This window comes from Euprymna scolopes, chromosome 36 (genome assembly GCF_053919585.1).
Source record: "Euprymna scolopes isolate OS-2025 chromosome 36, ASM5391958v1, whole genome shotgun sequence".
In the NCBI taxonomy this organism is placed as follows: domain Eukaryota; kingdom Metazoa; phylum Mollusca; class Cephalopoda; order Sepiida; family Sepiolidae; genus Euprymna; species Euprymna scolopes.
The window spans coordinates 83,420,495-83,434,712 of record NC_136517.1 but is presented as its reverse complement, the minus strand read 5'-3'; the positions used below and the strand labels follow the sequence as shown (position 1 = coordinate 83,434,712).

The 14,218-nt window shown below is 32.7% G+C and overlaps 1 protein-coding gene across 1 annotated transcript in view; it reads left to right on the top strand.

Moving 5' to 3' along the window:
• The first annotated feature begins 2,955 nt into the window (after positions 1–2,955).
• The window catches only part of LOC145260643 (glycogen [starch] synthase-like), a 95,811-nt gene continuing 84,548 nt past the window's right edge, over positions 2,956–14,218 (top strand). The window contains exon 1 of the mRNA XM_080118969.1: positions 2,956–3,323. Coding sequence (XP_079975095.1) covers positions 3,182–3,323 — 142 coding nt within the window. The 5' untranslated portion in view covers positions 2,956–3,181. The remainder of the gene's footprint in view (positions 3,324–14,218) is intronic.

Genomic DNA, 14,218 nt, shown 5'->3' with positions numbered 1-14,218 from the left:
TCGTCTATCTATTTGTCACAGAATGAAAATAGTATATTCCAAAAATCATAAAAATTGAGTATTTTTTTTTTATTTAAGAAAAGCAAATTTTATGCTTTTTAGTGATAACTTATTGTCGCAGCCATTTGTTTCTGGAGAGGTTAATATAAGGGGAGGTAATCAGTGATCAATTTAACCTTTTCCACATACGTTTGTTGATTTCCTACATTATTAAAAAAAAAATAAATGAAAGAGTCTGCCCTTGTCGGTTGTCTGCCCTTGTCGGTTGTCTGTCCTTGTCGGTTGTATGCCCTTGTCTGGCTTCATTAAAATTCTATTATGGCCAATATTTTTTTCTCCTTTATCAAAACCGAGTAAAATTTGTTTTTCTTAAATAAAACAAAAAAAAATCTACTTAATCAAATTACATGATTTTTGGAATCGACGGCACGTTGATGAATCTGTTTAGTTTGTATGTCTAGAAGTGTAAGCTATGTTTAGTTTCAGAACAGTTTCCGATGGTTCGCTGTTCTACACAAGTCCTAGAGGTGACTGGTTTGCAGTAGACAGTTCTCAAGTTAGAATCCACAGAGCAAAAGATTCTTCCCATGTTGACATGAAGAAAACATGTGTAAAATTGCTACAGAAAGGTTTAATATTTATGGAGCAATTCTGGTTTCTGATTGGTTGGTAGCAGAACGTGAATTAATTCGATTTGTCAGTTCCTAGCAGCATCATTTATAAATAGAATCTCCCGACTGTGCGGGATTATATCCCATTATAGTGCAAAAAATATTGTAACAAAATTTGTTTTTCTTAAATAAAACAAAAAAAAAAACCCTACTTAATCAAATTACGTGATTTTTGGAATCGATGGGACTTTGGTGAATCTGTTTAGTTTGTACGTTTATGAATTTATGTGGCGAGAGCAAGTGGTACAAATAGCAAAAATGCCTATTATCTCCCCTTACTTTGCCACCCTTAAGTAAAAAACGGTCACCAAAACAAACTTTAGATATATTACTCATTCAATTTTTAACAGTAGATTCACCACAAACAAGGCACTTGGACGGAATGGGCTACTATTTGGGACCATGTTTAGGGAAGTTGAGTGAGATATCGATTTACATAACACTAGCGGTGGGGATTGGGGGGGGGGGGCTTTATCCGAGTGTAAAATATGCTGAAATATGATATTTTAATTTTTCCAGATTTCATGAGTCGTGATTTCAAAAGTAAAAAAAAAAAAAAAAAATATTTGGGTGCCATCAGCTAGAATCGAAACCAAAAGCAAAACTGTAACATTCACAGCTGGTGACGTTACCACTGTACGAATGGGACATGCATGTGAACTGATTAAAAATTAACTATGATGAATATACAAAATGTATAACGATTTTTTTCAGTTTTTGACCTCTTAAAAACTATTTTAACTGACTAAAGACCTAGAAAAGAAAGTTAAAGACCCATAAAAGAACGGTCCATAAAAAATCCAATCATTTGAGGCCGCTAGTGCCGCTCTGCGATTTTTAGTTTCGGGGGAGATACAGTTTGAAAATATGGAGATAGACAGACAGACAGACAAACAAACATATAGCCTTTTATATATTGGATTTAAGCCTCTGCATGTCAGCATAGTCAGGGAAATAGGTAACAGGGAGAGAATTCCAAAGTCTAACAGTCTGAAGGAGTAAATAGTCAGAGTAGAAAGCTTTCCAGCATCTTGGAAATTCTACAGTGTGTGGGGGAAAAATCTGCACACAGGTTTTGCCCCTGGCAGAATGAAAGAAAACCAATCAGAAATTACAACAAGCTCACCTTTTAAACTTCAAATTTTTATTGAAGCAAAAAAGATCCATATTGCATAAGATGCGTCATCTTCAGCTATCGGCCATGATGGGCTCGTAACATCCCCAAAGGGATAAAAGTTCATCTTCGATAAAAGCTGGGTACAAAACTCCGCTGACGAAGGACACTGCGCAGGCCGAAGAGTTGAGAGATATCTTCCAAGATGGATACTGCGAGTCCTGTAGCCTCAAGAAGTCCTCTGTAGATAACTATCCAAATGGCGGACAAATGACAGGTCAAACTGTAGACCTTAATTTCGTCCTTTACAGACATTATATTGTAATGATGAAAGTCAATTGATTCACGGAGCTCAACATAAGGCCATTAGTGAAACGACAATAACATTTCGCCCCGCATTAGGGCATTAAAACGTCTCAAAGAGACAAAGTAATTTCGAAGCTTGAGACTCGAGTGAGAATTCGATGTCCATTCCAGCCTGCGTCTTCTCGAAATCTGGCGATCTGAAAAGATAATTTTGGCGCCAAGAACATCATCGGCAATTAGTAAATAACAAACAATTTGATTGGTTCAAACAAAATCGTGGGCGGACAAACCGTCCAATAAGGAGCCTGCTTATTTCTGCAGAATTTCTTACAAGTGAAGGGGTGAGATTTTGTTGCTAAACTAATTTGTCGAGGGTATGTACGGTGATGAGGGGGAGAACACAAGTGCTATGAGTTCATCGGAGCACATGCCATTAAAAATAAAATACTTGTAAAATAGGCACAACGATGGTCATTGTGGTGATGGAACAGTGGTTGGAGCTTAGTTGACGGTGCGGGGTGCGGGACTGCGGGGCCTGTTCGATTTTTTTTGTGTGTAAGTTTTACGTGAAAGGGCTTCTTTACATGATTTTAAAAATGGTTTTAAACAGCAACAATAAAACAATTTATTTTTCTTTATTAAGCCATGATTACGGTCATAGCAATAGACAGAGGCTTAGGCTACCTAGCTAAAATGCATAGAACTTAGGAACATCACGATTGATAACATAATAATAAAATGGTAAATAAATCACTATTTTACAGAGTTACCTCCCTTAATTTGCCACCCTAAAGTGAAAAGTAACCGTTGATTTGAGTGTAAGATAAATAAATAAATAAATAAATAAATAAATAAATAATAGCATCCTTCTGAAGGCCCAATCGAGTGTTGCGTTCAAAGTCGCTCGTGTTCGCTTCAACGTCGAAGAACACGTGTTTGCGTCTGCGCTGTGAAATTGAAAAGAGAATTCCGTTTCCTTCACCTTGGATGTTTTTGTAACCTTGAAAGGCGACAACAACCCTCAACAACATTAGGTCAAGTGTTGGTCGTTGTTGTTGTTGTTGTTGTCGTCGGCATCGTTGTTGTCAACATGGCTCTGACGAGGCGGAGCAGTTTTTTCAGGTCGGCGAAAGAATTCGACAATGAGGAGGAATTTATACGAGATGGGGGATCTTCGGCGGCCGCAAAGAACCTTTGGTTTTTTGAATGCGCCTGGGAAGTGGCTAACAAAGGTAAAGACATTATTTAGTAATTCTTAGCACTTGTGCAGTTGTGCACTTGTGCAGTTTACGCACTGTTCTATTTTTAGATAGGATTTTCAAGTTAATCCAATTGTAATGGTATCTTTCGTTAAGTTGTTAATCGTTACCCCCCCTCTTCCTATATTAAGAATGTTTTTTTGTTTTTTTTGTTTTTAATTATAGCGTTATTATTTCAGCACGGTCCGTATTCTGTATAAATACCGTAAACTTACATAACTTTCTTACTGGTAAAATAGAGGGCAACGTTGGCTTATTTTACAGTTTACGAACCGTGCTGAATAACGTTATTAGTTAGAAACTCATAGTCAAGATGGGAAAGGGGGGGCTTTGTTAACTATTCTGTACTTTTCTCTAACAAGTTAATAATCAAAAGATACCATGAAAATTGAATAACTTGAAAATCGTATGTATACCATCCTTATATAGAAGTTTCTTATATATGTAATTAATTTCATATTTGTTCTTTCAATGCATTAATCTGCAAAATTTATTGTATATTTTGCAAACCTCTTTATCTACGCCACTAAACTACACATTTGCCAAAAAAAAAAAAAGGGTTTGTATTACTGTACACATAGATTCGAAAAGTTGTCAAAGAAACTCGCTCAATATATGTTATCGTGACATAAGTTGACATATATTCGGTTGTTTTCTAACAGTATTTTGTCTAGTTTATTATTTATAACACCTTTTCCCAAACGTACCCTCTCCGAGAGAGAGTCGGCTGCCATTTTGAATTTTCCAATACATCGGTAAACACTGCATGTTTTTCGACCTGAATAAACATGTTACACTGAATAAAAACACAAAAAATATATCCAGTTAGGTAGAAAAGTAACTTATCTTGCCTTTGATAACATTTATTTGTTCTATATTTGTTTTTTGACAACTTTTTCGAATCTATGTGTACAGTAATACAAACCCAAAGAAAAAAACATTGTTAATGACCGTTTTGCTACAAAAAAGCCCACTGATGTCGGCCTAATGATACGAATTCGGAATAGGAGGGGCATGTGAGCGAGAAGAAGCGAAAGTAGAATTAGAGAGACATCAGCTACATGAGAACCAGTTTAGTTTAGTTCATAATGCGTAGAAGCTTCACAATTTTTTTTTTTAGAGATTTATATTCTTGTATTTTTTCTGGTCGGCCCACAAAATCAACAGAGATTAATGTAATCATTTCGACCATTCATGTAATGCTCCCTATTGATTGTGGTATAATAATGCTGGTCCTTTACTGTTGTAGGAGGTCCACTATTCCAGGCTTTGCCTTTTCCATTTTTGAGAAAAGGATTAGTTTATTGCTAATCGCCTGGGGGCGCCCTTACCGGGGAATACCCACTGGGTTGCCCAGGCACTTTATTTATTTATTTATTTTTTTACTTGTCAGCGTGCCTCTCATCGAGGGCGCTGACTTCTCAATCCCAATTTCCGACCCTGATGTCACAATTCTTAGAGTGGGATAAAACTAAATACATACCCTACCCGTCTCTCACACACAAAATAAGATTCTACTTTATTTAGGCGATTTCTTGTGAACACGTTGAAAACAAAACGATTTAGAATGGGTCGGGGGAGGTCAGTTTCGCATATAAATTTACCGTAAAATCATCCCCCATTTACGGGCCATTCTTATTCTATCGTTTTAGGGCAGTTAATCCAGTTTGGCGGTACTTATTCAGAATACGGACCGTCTTGAAATAGTAACGTTATTATTTAGAAACCTATTCTTAACGTGAGGAGGGGAAGGTGTAACACCAATCTAACATTTTGATAACCGAACTTGAAAATCACGGTCTTTTTTTTTTTTTTTTTTTTTTTTTTTTTTTTTTTTTTTTTTTTTTTTTTTTTTTTTGCTACGAGAGATCATTTCTGTGTTTCATTTTTAGGAGAGATATATATTTTCAATGAGATTACATTTTGTCTTACGGACTTGCCACTAGGACTTAAGGTTAGTGGTAATAAAATATAGTTAACAGTTTAAAAAAAAAAAAAAAAGAGGTAGAATGGTCCAGAAATTTGGGATTATTTTGCCATAAATTTATATACGAAACTGATACCCCCACTCTAAACTCTAAAAAATGTTTCCCTTTTGTTTTCCGACAAATTTTTCAGTTTTTATTCACACATAATCGATCGCTTAAAAAATGCAGTCTCCCTTTTTTTTTTATGTTTTTTGTAAGGATAATTTTGTTGAAGTTGTTAATCTACAAATTCATCGATAGTCATCATCAGTCATCACTTACCAAGGTCAAAAGCTACTTAAGTATAAGGGTTAATGAGATGATCAGTTGAGTGGAGCAGTACTATTAGAGGATTTAATTGGTGGAATGGGCAGAATTATAGACGCTTTTTCCGGTATTTACCTATCTTTTTTTTTTTTTTTTTTTTTTTTTTTTGCACTGCATGGACGGTTTATTTGTGTGTGTGTGTGTGTGTGTGTGTGTGTGTGTGTGTGTGTGTGTGTGTGTGTGTGTCATTTCGTCCACTAAATGTATGCGATCTGGCCTTGCCTTTTCCCACCTACCCACATACACTTGAGCGAGCACCACCAGAAACAATGCCCAAATAAACCCTGAACACACTAGTTTACCCATGCACAGAAACTGGCGAACAAGCATAGCGTGTTAACGTCACCATCTGACTTATGTAACCTCTTTTAACTTTTAAGAAAAATTATGAAAAAAAACAACAAACAAAAAAAAAAATACTAAAAGTACTATAAAAAATACTATAAGCCAATACAAAAAAAAAAAAATAAAATCTAGATAAAAACAGCGAAAAACAAAACGCAGGTTTTTCTGCACAAATTCGCAAAATAAAACATTTTTTTTTTTAATTGCCCTCGATTAGTTATTCTCGATCCCCTCTTAAATGTGTATACTTCAACAGTTACCGTATAATAACATTAAAGCTGGCGTTATTTTTTGCACACTATTCTGTTCGGAATTAGGTGATGGTCTGGAGATGGGTGATCATTTTATGTTTATATTTTTTTAAAGGAAAGTGATCCCTCACTCTAAAACGTAAAATATGGATTTTAAATCTTGTTTTTAATCAAGAAAAAAAAAAAAAAAGTTGATCAAATTGATAGCAAAAAAAAAAAGTTGATCAAATTGATGGCAAAAAAAAAAAAGTTGATCAAATTGATGGCAAAAAAAAAAAAGTTGATCAAATTGATAGCAAAAAAAAAAAAGTTGATCAAATTGATGGCAAAAAAAAATAAAAAAGTTGATCAAATTGATAGCAAAAAAAAAAAAGTTGATCAAATTGATGGCAAAAAAAAAAAAAAGTTGATCAAATTGATAGCAAAAAAAAAAGTTGATCAAATTGATAGCAAAAAAAAAAAAAAAAAAGTTGATCAAATTGATGGCAAAAAAAAAAAAAGTTGATCAAATTGATGGCAAAAAAAAAAAAGTTGATCAAATTGATGGCAAAAAAAATAAAAAAGTTGATCAAATTGATGGCAAAAAAAAATAAAAAAGTTGATCAAATTGATGGCAAAAAAAAATAAAAAAGTTGATCAAATTGATGGCAAAAAAAAATAAAAAAGTTGATCAAATTGATGGCAAAAAAAATAAAAAAGTTGATCAAATTGATGGCAAAAAAAAAAATTTTTTTTAAATAAGTGATCATTTCACGTTAAAATTTATATAGAATTGTTTTAAAATCAAAAATATTTGATAAATGTTTTTTTTTTTTTTTTTTTTTTTTTTTTTTTTTTTTTTAATAATGGAATTCTTTATCGTGATGATCTGTACGTACACAGGAAAAGAAAACAATCTTTAAAAAATGCCAACACAAATTGTGGGTGAATAGCGCCGAAATTGGATTATTTAAGAGAATGATTTGACAAGTATTTGTTGACATTGGACTTTAAGACGATCATGTTGTAGTCAGCAGGAAAGCAATCCCGTTCACATTTTAAAAAAAATTCTTTTTTGTCTCTTTCACTCCAAACAAGGCATACCGCCACCTGGACGTAAGGGACTACTATTTGGGACCATGCCGAGGAAAGATTAACAAGATATTGATTTACATTACATTTAAACTTCTGCATATCAGTACAGTCAGGGAAGCAGGTAGCAGGAAAGGAATTCCAAAGTCCATCTGTTTGAGGGAAGAAATTATTAGAGTAGAAAGCTTTCTCTCATTTAGGGGCCTCAACAGTGAAGGGGTGAGATTTTGTTGCTAAGCGGGTTTGTCGGGGATATGTACGTCGAGGGGGCACAAGTGCAATGAGTTCATCAGAACACATTCCATTAAAATATTTGTAAAACAGGCACAGAGATGCAATATTGCGGCGATGGGACAGGGGTTGGAGCTTAGTTGACAAAGTGGGATATATTAGATTGAAAACTCTTTTCTGAACCCTATCCAGGAGGAAGAGGCTAGTGGGAGATGTACCAGATGTGGCAACAATATTCCATGCATGGGCGAATGGTGGCCTTGTAGAGGTACAGGATACTCTCAGGTGTGAGTAGTTTTCTAGCATGATAGAGGGAGCCCATCTTCCTTGCAGCAATTTTTGCAATGTCCTCAACGTATTTGTTCCTGTTCATATTTCCTGGGAATTTAAAGCTGTTTGAAGGAAGAATTCTTAGGTAGGGTGTTATTTTTCATGGATACCAGTGGTTGGATAGTTGGTTGGTTGTTTTTGCTTTATGGCATATCAACCCCTTTCAGGTTATTTAATACCAAATCCATTGATTTTGAAGGAAAATTTTTAATAGAATATATTTTTTTTTTTTTTTTTTTTTTCAAGTCGGTTTCTATTTAACCTATAGTTGGGACCCTAACAGATACTACCACTCCGGGTCAGTGGACCTGGGAGCAATTGCAATTAAGGGGTGGCTTCACACTCCCCAAAGTCCGCAAACTGGGCCTCACTATCAGATATAGTTTAATGTCATATCCAAGACCCGGTGGTTGGAGAGGCGTCTTTTTTTTTTTTTTTTTTTTTTTACATGGTAGTCACCAATTATCAAGGCCCAGAAGCCACTCGGTGATAAGGGTTATTGTGTGTACAGTAATCAATGGGATAGTATCATAGTAATCGTTAGTATTGGAGATTTGATAAAGTGTCTTAAGGAGGGGGTACTTCATCAGGAATTTGTTTATGTTAGACTTGAAGACATCCAGGTTGTAGTCAGGTGGGAACAGGCAAACAGAAGAGTTTCACAGGTGTGAAAGAAGCTTTGTTCATGGAATCTACGTTTTGATTTTGGCACAGATAAAGAGTGGGGAAAATCATTGACAGTGGTTTCAGCCAGACGGGTGTTTACCGTGAAAGATTGGCGAAGGGGGGGGGAGCAGCAGAGATTGGAGCTCAGACGAGTACTTGCCATGGAAATAACGATAAAACAAAGACAGGCTCGCAACGTCTCTTCTGTGGGAGAGAGGTTGCAGGGAAGAAAAAAGGGCATCCCCCACGAAACCATGAAGTCTATTTTGTACTCTGTCAAGGCAGGATAGGCTGTTTTTAGCAGCTCCTACCCATATGTGACAGCAGTACTCCACAAACAAACATTTTTTTTTTTTTTTTTTTTTGTGGGGGTGATTATATCGAGGGTGCTATAAAAAGAACTCTGTGTGTGCGTGTTTCAAATGTTTGTTTCTTTATATAGTTACTACCGGGAAATATATTTGGTCTAATGTGTTGTTTTGAGGTTTTTGAAATAATTAATTATGGCGTTTTTCGGCCTCCATATTTGTCAACTGAAAGAAAGGGAGGCAACTCCGCTCTGTGACCACATGTTATTAGATTTTAAAATCGCTGTCTTTTCGGATGCTTGCTTAAAAAATTCTTTTATTTAAAAAGTACATGGAATATAGAATATAAATATGGACAAATTCTTATAAATGAAGAATGGAAGTACCCATTGATTAGTATTTTTATAGGTAAGTGATTTTTTTGAATTTATATATATTTATTATAATTGGAGTAAGTTAAAATTTGTTGAATTTCTTGAAATCTTTTTTAAAGAAAACCGATTTAAAAAAAAATATTGTAAATTTTTCGATGTATTATTTTAAAATTTGGTCTTTGTTCTTTTTATTGAAAAAAAATTAGGGTTTAAATACATTTTTCAAGTAGTTATAAGCTTCGAAAGATAGTGAGTCTAATTTAAATTTTTATCACTCATTTTTAATGGCGACATCTAACTACTGATCCTTTACTCTGAATTTTAAAATATTTTTTCAACAAGTTTTTTGATGCATTCTCACGATTATAATTTCTTTTTAATCTACTCTCTCTCTCTCTCTCTCTCATATATAACTTTTTTTTTTTCTTTTCGGATATATTTAAATCGTACTCAAACACATTCTATTTCCTTTTGGTGGATTGATTGTTGCTATTTCTTCTGATGAGTTAAAGGCAAAATAGATTCACTGATTGATATAATAATTAAGTGAATGATTTTGTGCTACGAAACAGATACTGTTAAGAATTGTAAGTGTCAACTGAATTAAAGGAATAAACTGTATGATGGTCAACATCATGAAAATTGGAATATAGACTTTTGTTATTGATTCATTATATGCTCTGTAATTACATTGAGCTTTTTAAATAAGGATTGGTATACAAAAGGAAATATAAGTGAATAAAGAATATTTCCACAGAAATATATATATATATATATATATATAAGAGAGAGAGATTTTCCACATATAGGCTGTTTCACAGTGTCACAGTTCTTTGTTGTGGCTAGACAGGCAAGTGGCAAGCTGAAATTGAAACTTGACCGTTTTTATTTATTTATTTTATTTCAACAATCGAAGCCTTTATCCACTATGAATGGAGTATTGTTGCCACATCTGGGCAGGAGCTGTTAGAAAGACCTTACCCTGCCTTGACATAGTTCAAAATTGACTTGGTAGCCTAGTAGGAGATGCCCTTTTCTCTTCCCTGCAACCTCTTTCTTACAGAAGAGACGTTGAAAGCCTGTCTCTGATTTGTTATTTTTATAAGTGCTCGACTGAGCTCCAATCTATGGTCCCCCTCACAAAACTTTCACAAGGAAAACACTCATCTATCTGAAAACACTATCAATAATTTCCCTCACTCTTTATCTGTGCCTAAACCTAAACGTAGATTCCATGAACAAAGTTTCTTTCTTAGAACTGCACACCTGTAGAACTCTCTTCCGTTTTCCTGCTTTTCAGCTAACTATGGTTGTCTTCAAGTCCAACGTAAACAAGTTCTTGATGATCCGTTCCCTTTAAGTAATCCAATTTACCAAATTTCCACTGCTAACGATTACTACGATATTGTCCCATTGACTTCTGTACATTCTTTAACCCTAATCCTCGAGTGGCCTCTGGCCTTGATAAGTGGTGATTCCTATGTAAAAAAAAATGTCATGAGCACAATTCACGAGGAAGAGAATTCTTACTTTTTATGTAGACAATATCAACTGCTGAACTCTCTATGACGTCATAATCACGAATAGTACATCGGAAGCCTAGGCACCTCCAAAAGTCACCACAGAATTACCCCCCCCCTATACGTAACACGATGTAACTTTATTATAAATTAATATTATCAATATAACTTTTGTACCATTTAAAGAAAGGAAAATAGTAATGATTAAGAAAAAAAAATTTTCATCATACGAAAATAATGAAATTGAGAGACAAAAATCGTGTTTACATAATTGGCGCTTTAAAATAACGTTCCCATGTAGTAAGCATTCCGAAAGTGAAAACATACTCGTGTTTAATAAATCTAGCAAAAATCAACTAATGGTCAGATTTTCGTAAAATTTTCGATACTTATCCATTTTAGAATGAAATTACATATAAAATGCAGTTTTCGTAAAATATACGAGGGGAAATATTTTTTTAAGTGCGCCCCCCCCCCCATTTATGTTTTCGAAATTTGAACAAAATATATTTAAATCTATCGAAATTTCTATTTATCATGAAACACAAGAGTTCAAATAAGTAAAAAAAAAATATATATATATTCTTTTTAAATTTAAATACACATATTGAACAAAAACTTACCTTGAAGTTGCAATTAAAAAATTGATATAAACTTAATATTATGTTTATTTTAGTGTTGGGACGATTCCTAATTTTTATCCGATTCCAATTCCGATTCCAGGAAAATATTGATTAACGATTCCGATACCAAGTACGATTCCGATTCCTAGGGAATTTATTGTTTTGAAATATACCAAGTAGTACTTATGGTCGGTAGTTCCCAAATATGTTCCCTAACTTTGGAAGAGATATTTTATGTCTATACCGTCGTGTTTTGGATTAAATAAAATTATTATATAGCAAACTAAACGGAAAAATTAGCAAAATTTATTCTAGAGAAAATTTATTTTACTTAATTGGAATACAGAAAAAAAAAACTCCAAGAAAATAGAATTTATCCTTCAAAGAAAAAACAAATAAAATAGAATTTATATAACAGAACAAAAACAAGAAAATTAGAGAATAAATACACACGATTCATTATATTGGTCCTCATAATTAACAGATTTAATGAATTAAATAAAAAAAATATAGCGGAAGAGAAAGAAAATATATACTAATTAAATATAAAAAAGATATTTATTTAATAATTATAAATGAATGTGCGTAATGAAAAAAAAAAACAATATACCACGTGACATGGCGCCGTAGATACAAAATAACCGGGTTTGTATTACTGTACACATAGATTCGAAAAAGTTGTCAAAAAACAAATATATAACAAACAAATATTATCAAAGGCAAGATAAGTTACTTTTCTACCAAACTGGATACATTTTTTTTTTGTTTTTATTCAATGTAACATGTTTATTCAGCTCGAAAAACATGCAGTGTTTACCGATGTATTGGAAAATTCAAAATGGCGCCCGACACTCTCTTTAACATGGTAAGTTCGGGAAAAGGTGTTATAAATAATAAACTAGACAAAATACTATTAAAAAAAACACCGAATATATGTCAAAATATGTCACGGTAACATATATTGAGCGAGTTTCTAGCAGTATTTTGTATAGTTTATTATTTATAACATCTTTTCCCAAACTTACCGTGTTAAAGAGAGTGTCGGGCGCCATTTTGAATTTTCCAATACATAGGTAAACACTGTATGCTTTTCGAGCTGAATAAACATGTTACATTGAATAAAACCCGAAAAATATATCCAGTTAGGTAGAAAAATAACTTATCTTGCCTTTGATAACATTTATTTGTTATATATTTGTTTTTTGACAACTTTTTCGAATCTATGTGTACAGTAATACAAACCCAACTATAAGTCTTTAAATACTTTTTAAAATGAAATTATTTAATTAATCGTAAATATTATTTGGACATAAAAATTAACTGATTACAAAACCTTTTAAAAATATATATATTAATTTCTTTTTCGTTCGGCAAAAAACTGCGCAAAACACTTTTAATTTTCAATTTAAAATTCTAGAAAAAAGATTATATTATTCTGCTTTTAATATAATCAAATTCAGGGTTTTATCTTTCTGGAGAAAAAAAAATAATGGATTTTATTTCAATGAAATTAAAAAAAAAAAAACTTGACTGAATTGAATTAATTACCCTTAAATTAACGAAGGGGTTATTTAATAACTTTAGGTTTGGAAGAGATAGGTATGGGGTCGATTTTTTTGAAACTTCAAAAGAAACCGACTACTGTCAAAACTTTGCGAAATAATACAACGTGATCAATTTCATTTTAGAGATATTTCTTTCAAAAGCCTTCTTTTAAAAAAAGAAAAAAAGTATATTGTTCTATTAAACCTTTTACTGTTTAAATAATTTGACTTTGCTCGTTTTATTTTAAGAAAATATAAGTTGAAAAAGCATTTTCATTCACTATTAGAAGATTTGTCAGTAAAAAAAAAACAATTGCCAAAAAGATAAGCGTTTTTTTTTATTTTTACTCTCAATGTAGAGCCCTGCATACTTCTTTTCAAGTTAACTCTTTTGTAGTTTTGATTACAATAGATCTGAATGAATGAACCTTGTAAGGGAGGGGCACTAAGCATTGCCCTGTAATGAATTTCTTTGGTTTCTTTTTATTTCTCTCTTGCGGTTAGAAATATCAGGAAATTTTTTTCTTTTTTTCAACATCAGACTAAAAGAATCGTAATGAAGGAATCGGAAAATTAAGGTATTTTTTAACGATGCGATTCCGATTCCGATACCTCCCAAAATACACGATTCTTACGATTAACGATTCCGATTAATCGTCCCACCACTAGTTTATTTTGTTTTTTTTCAATAGCGTTTTTTCGAATTAATATATATATATAATCAGTTGAATTACCAAGAAAAAGAAACTTCGTAAACATTAATTAATTTTTTAAAGATTAAAACGATTAAAATTCCGTTACAACATAGATTTTTAATTAATTGTTTACGTTTTTTTTAAATATTAAGTTTTAATATAAACATAACTCTTGTCAGCTATTTTATCGCCAGATTAAAACCAATTTGAAAATATTATTGCACAATATTAAGCATTTTGTAGCCCCCCCCCCCTCATATTTTGTTTCTCTTTTTACCGAACAAAATATGGAACCCCGTAGGTAACCAAATGAACATTCAGTAAAACCGTATTTCATATTTAATATACAAATGTTTATAATATTATTAATCATTAAACTGTGTAAATCTTAAAACCTAACAAAATTATAACAAAGATTAATTATTAATTGCAGTTTGAAGAAGATAACAAAGGTTCTAAAAAATCATTAAGTCGCTTCTGCTTGTCCATAGTTCGTATAGTACACCCAAATCTGACGTCACGGAAACATCGTTTGGCAGTCCCTACTGAGGCTGAAATAATGCCCGAAAAATTTTCATTTAAAAAAAAAAAAATTCATCATTTTTATTAGATTAAA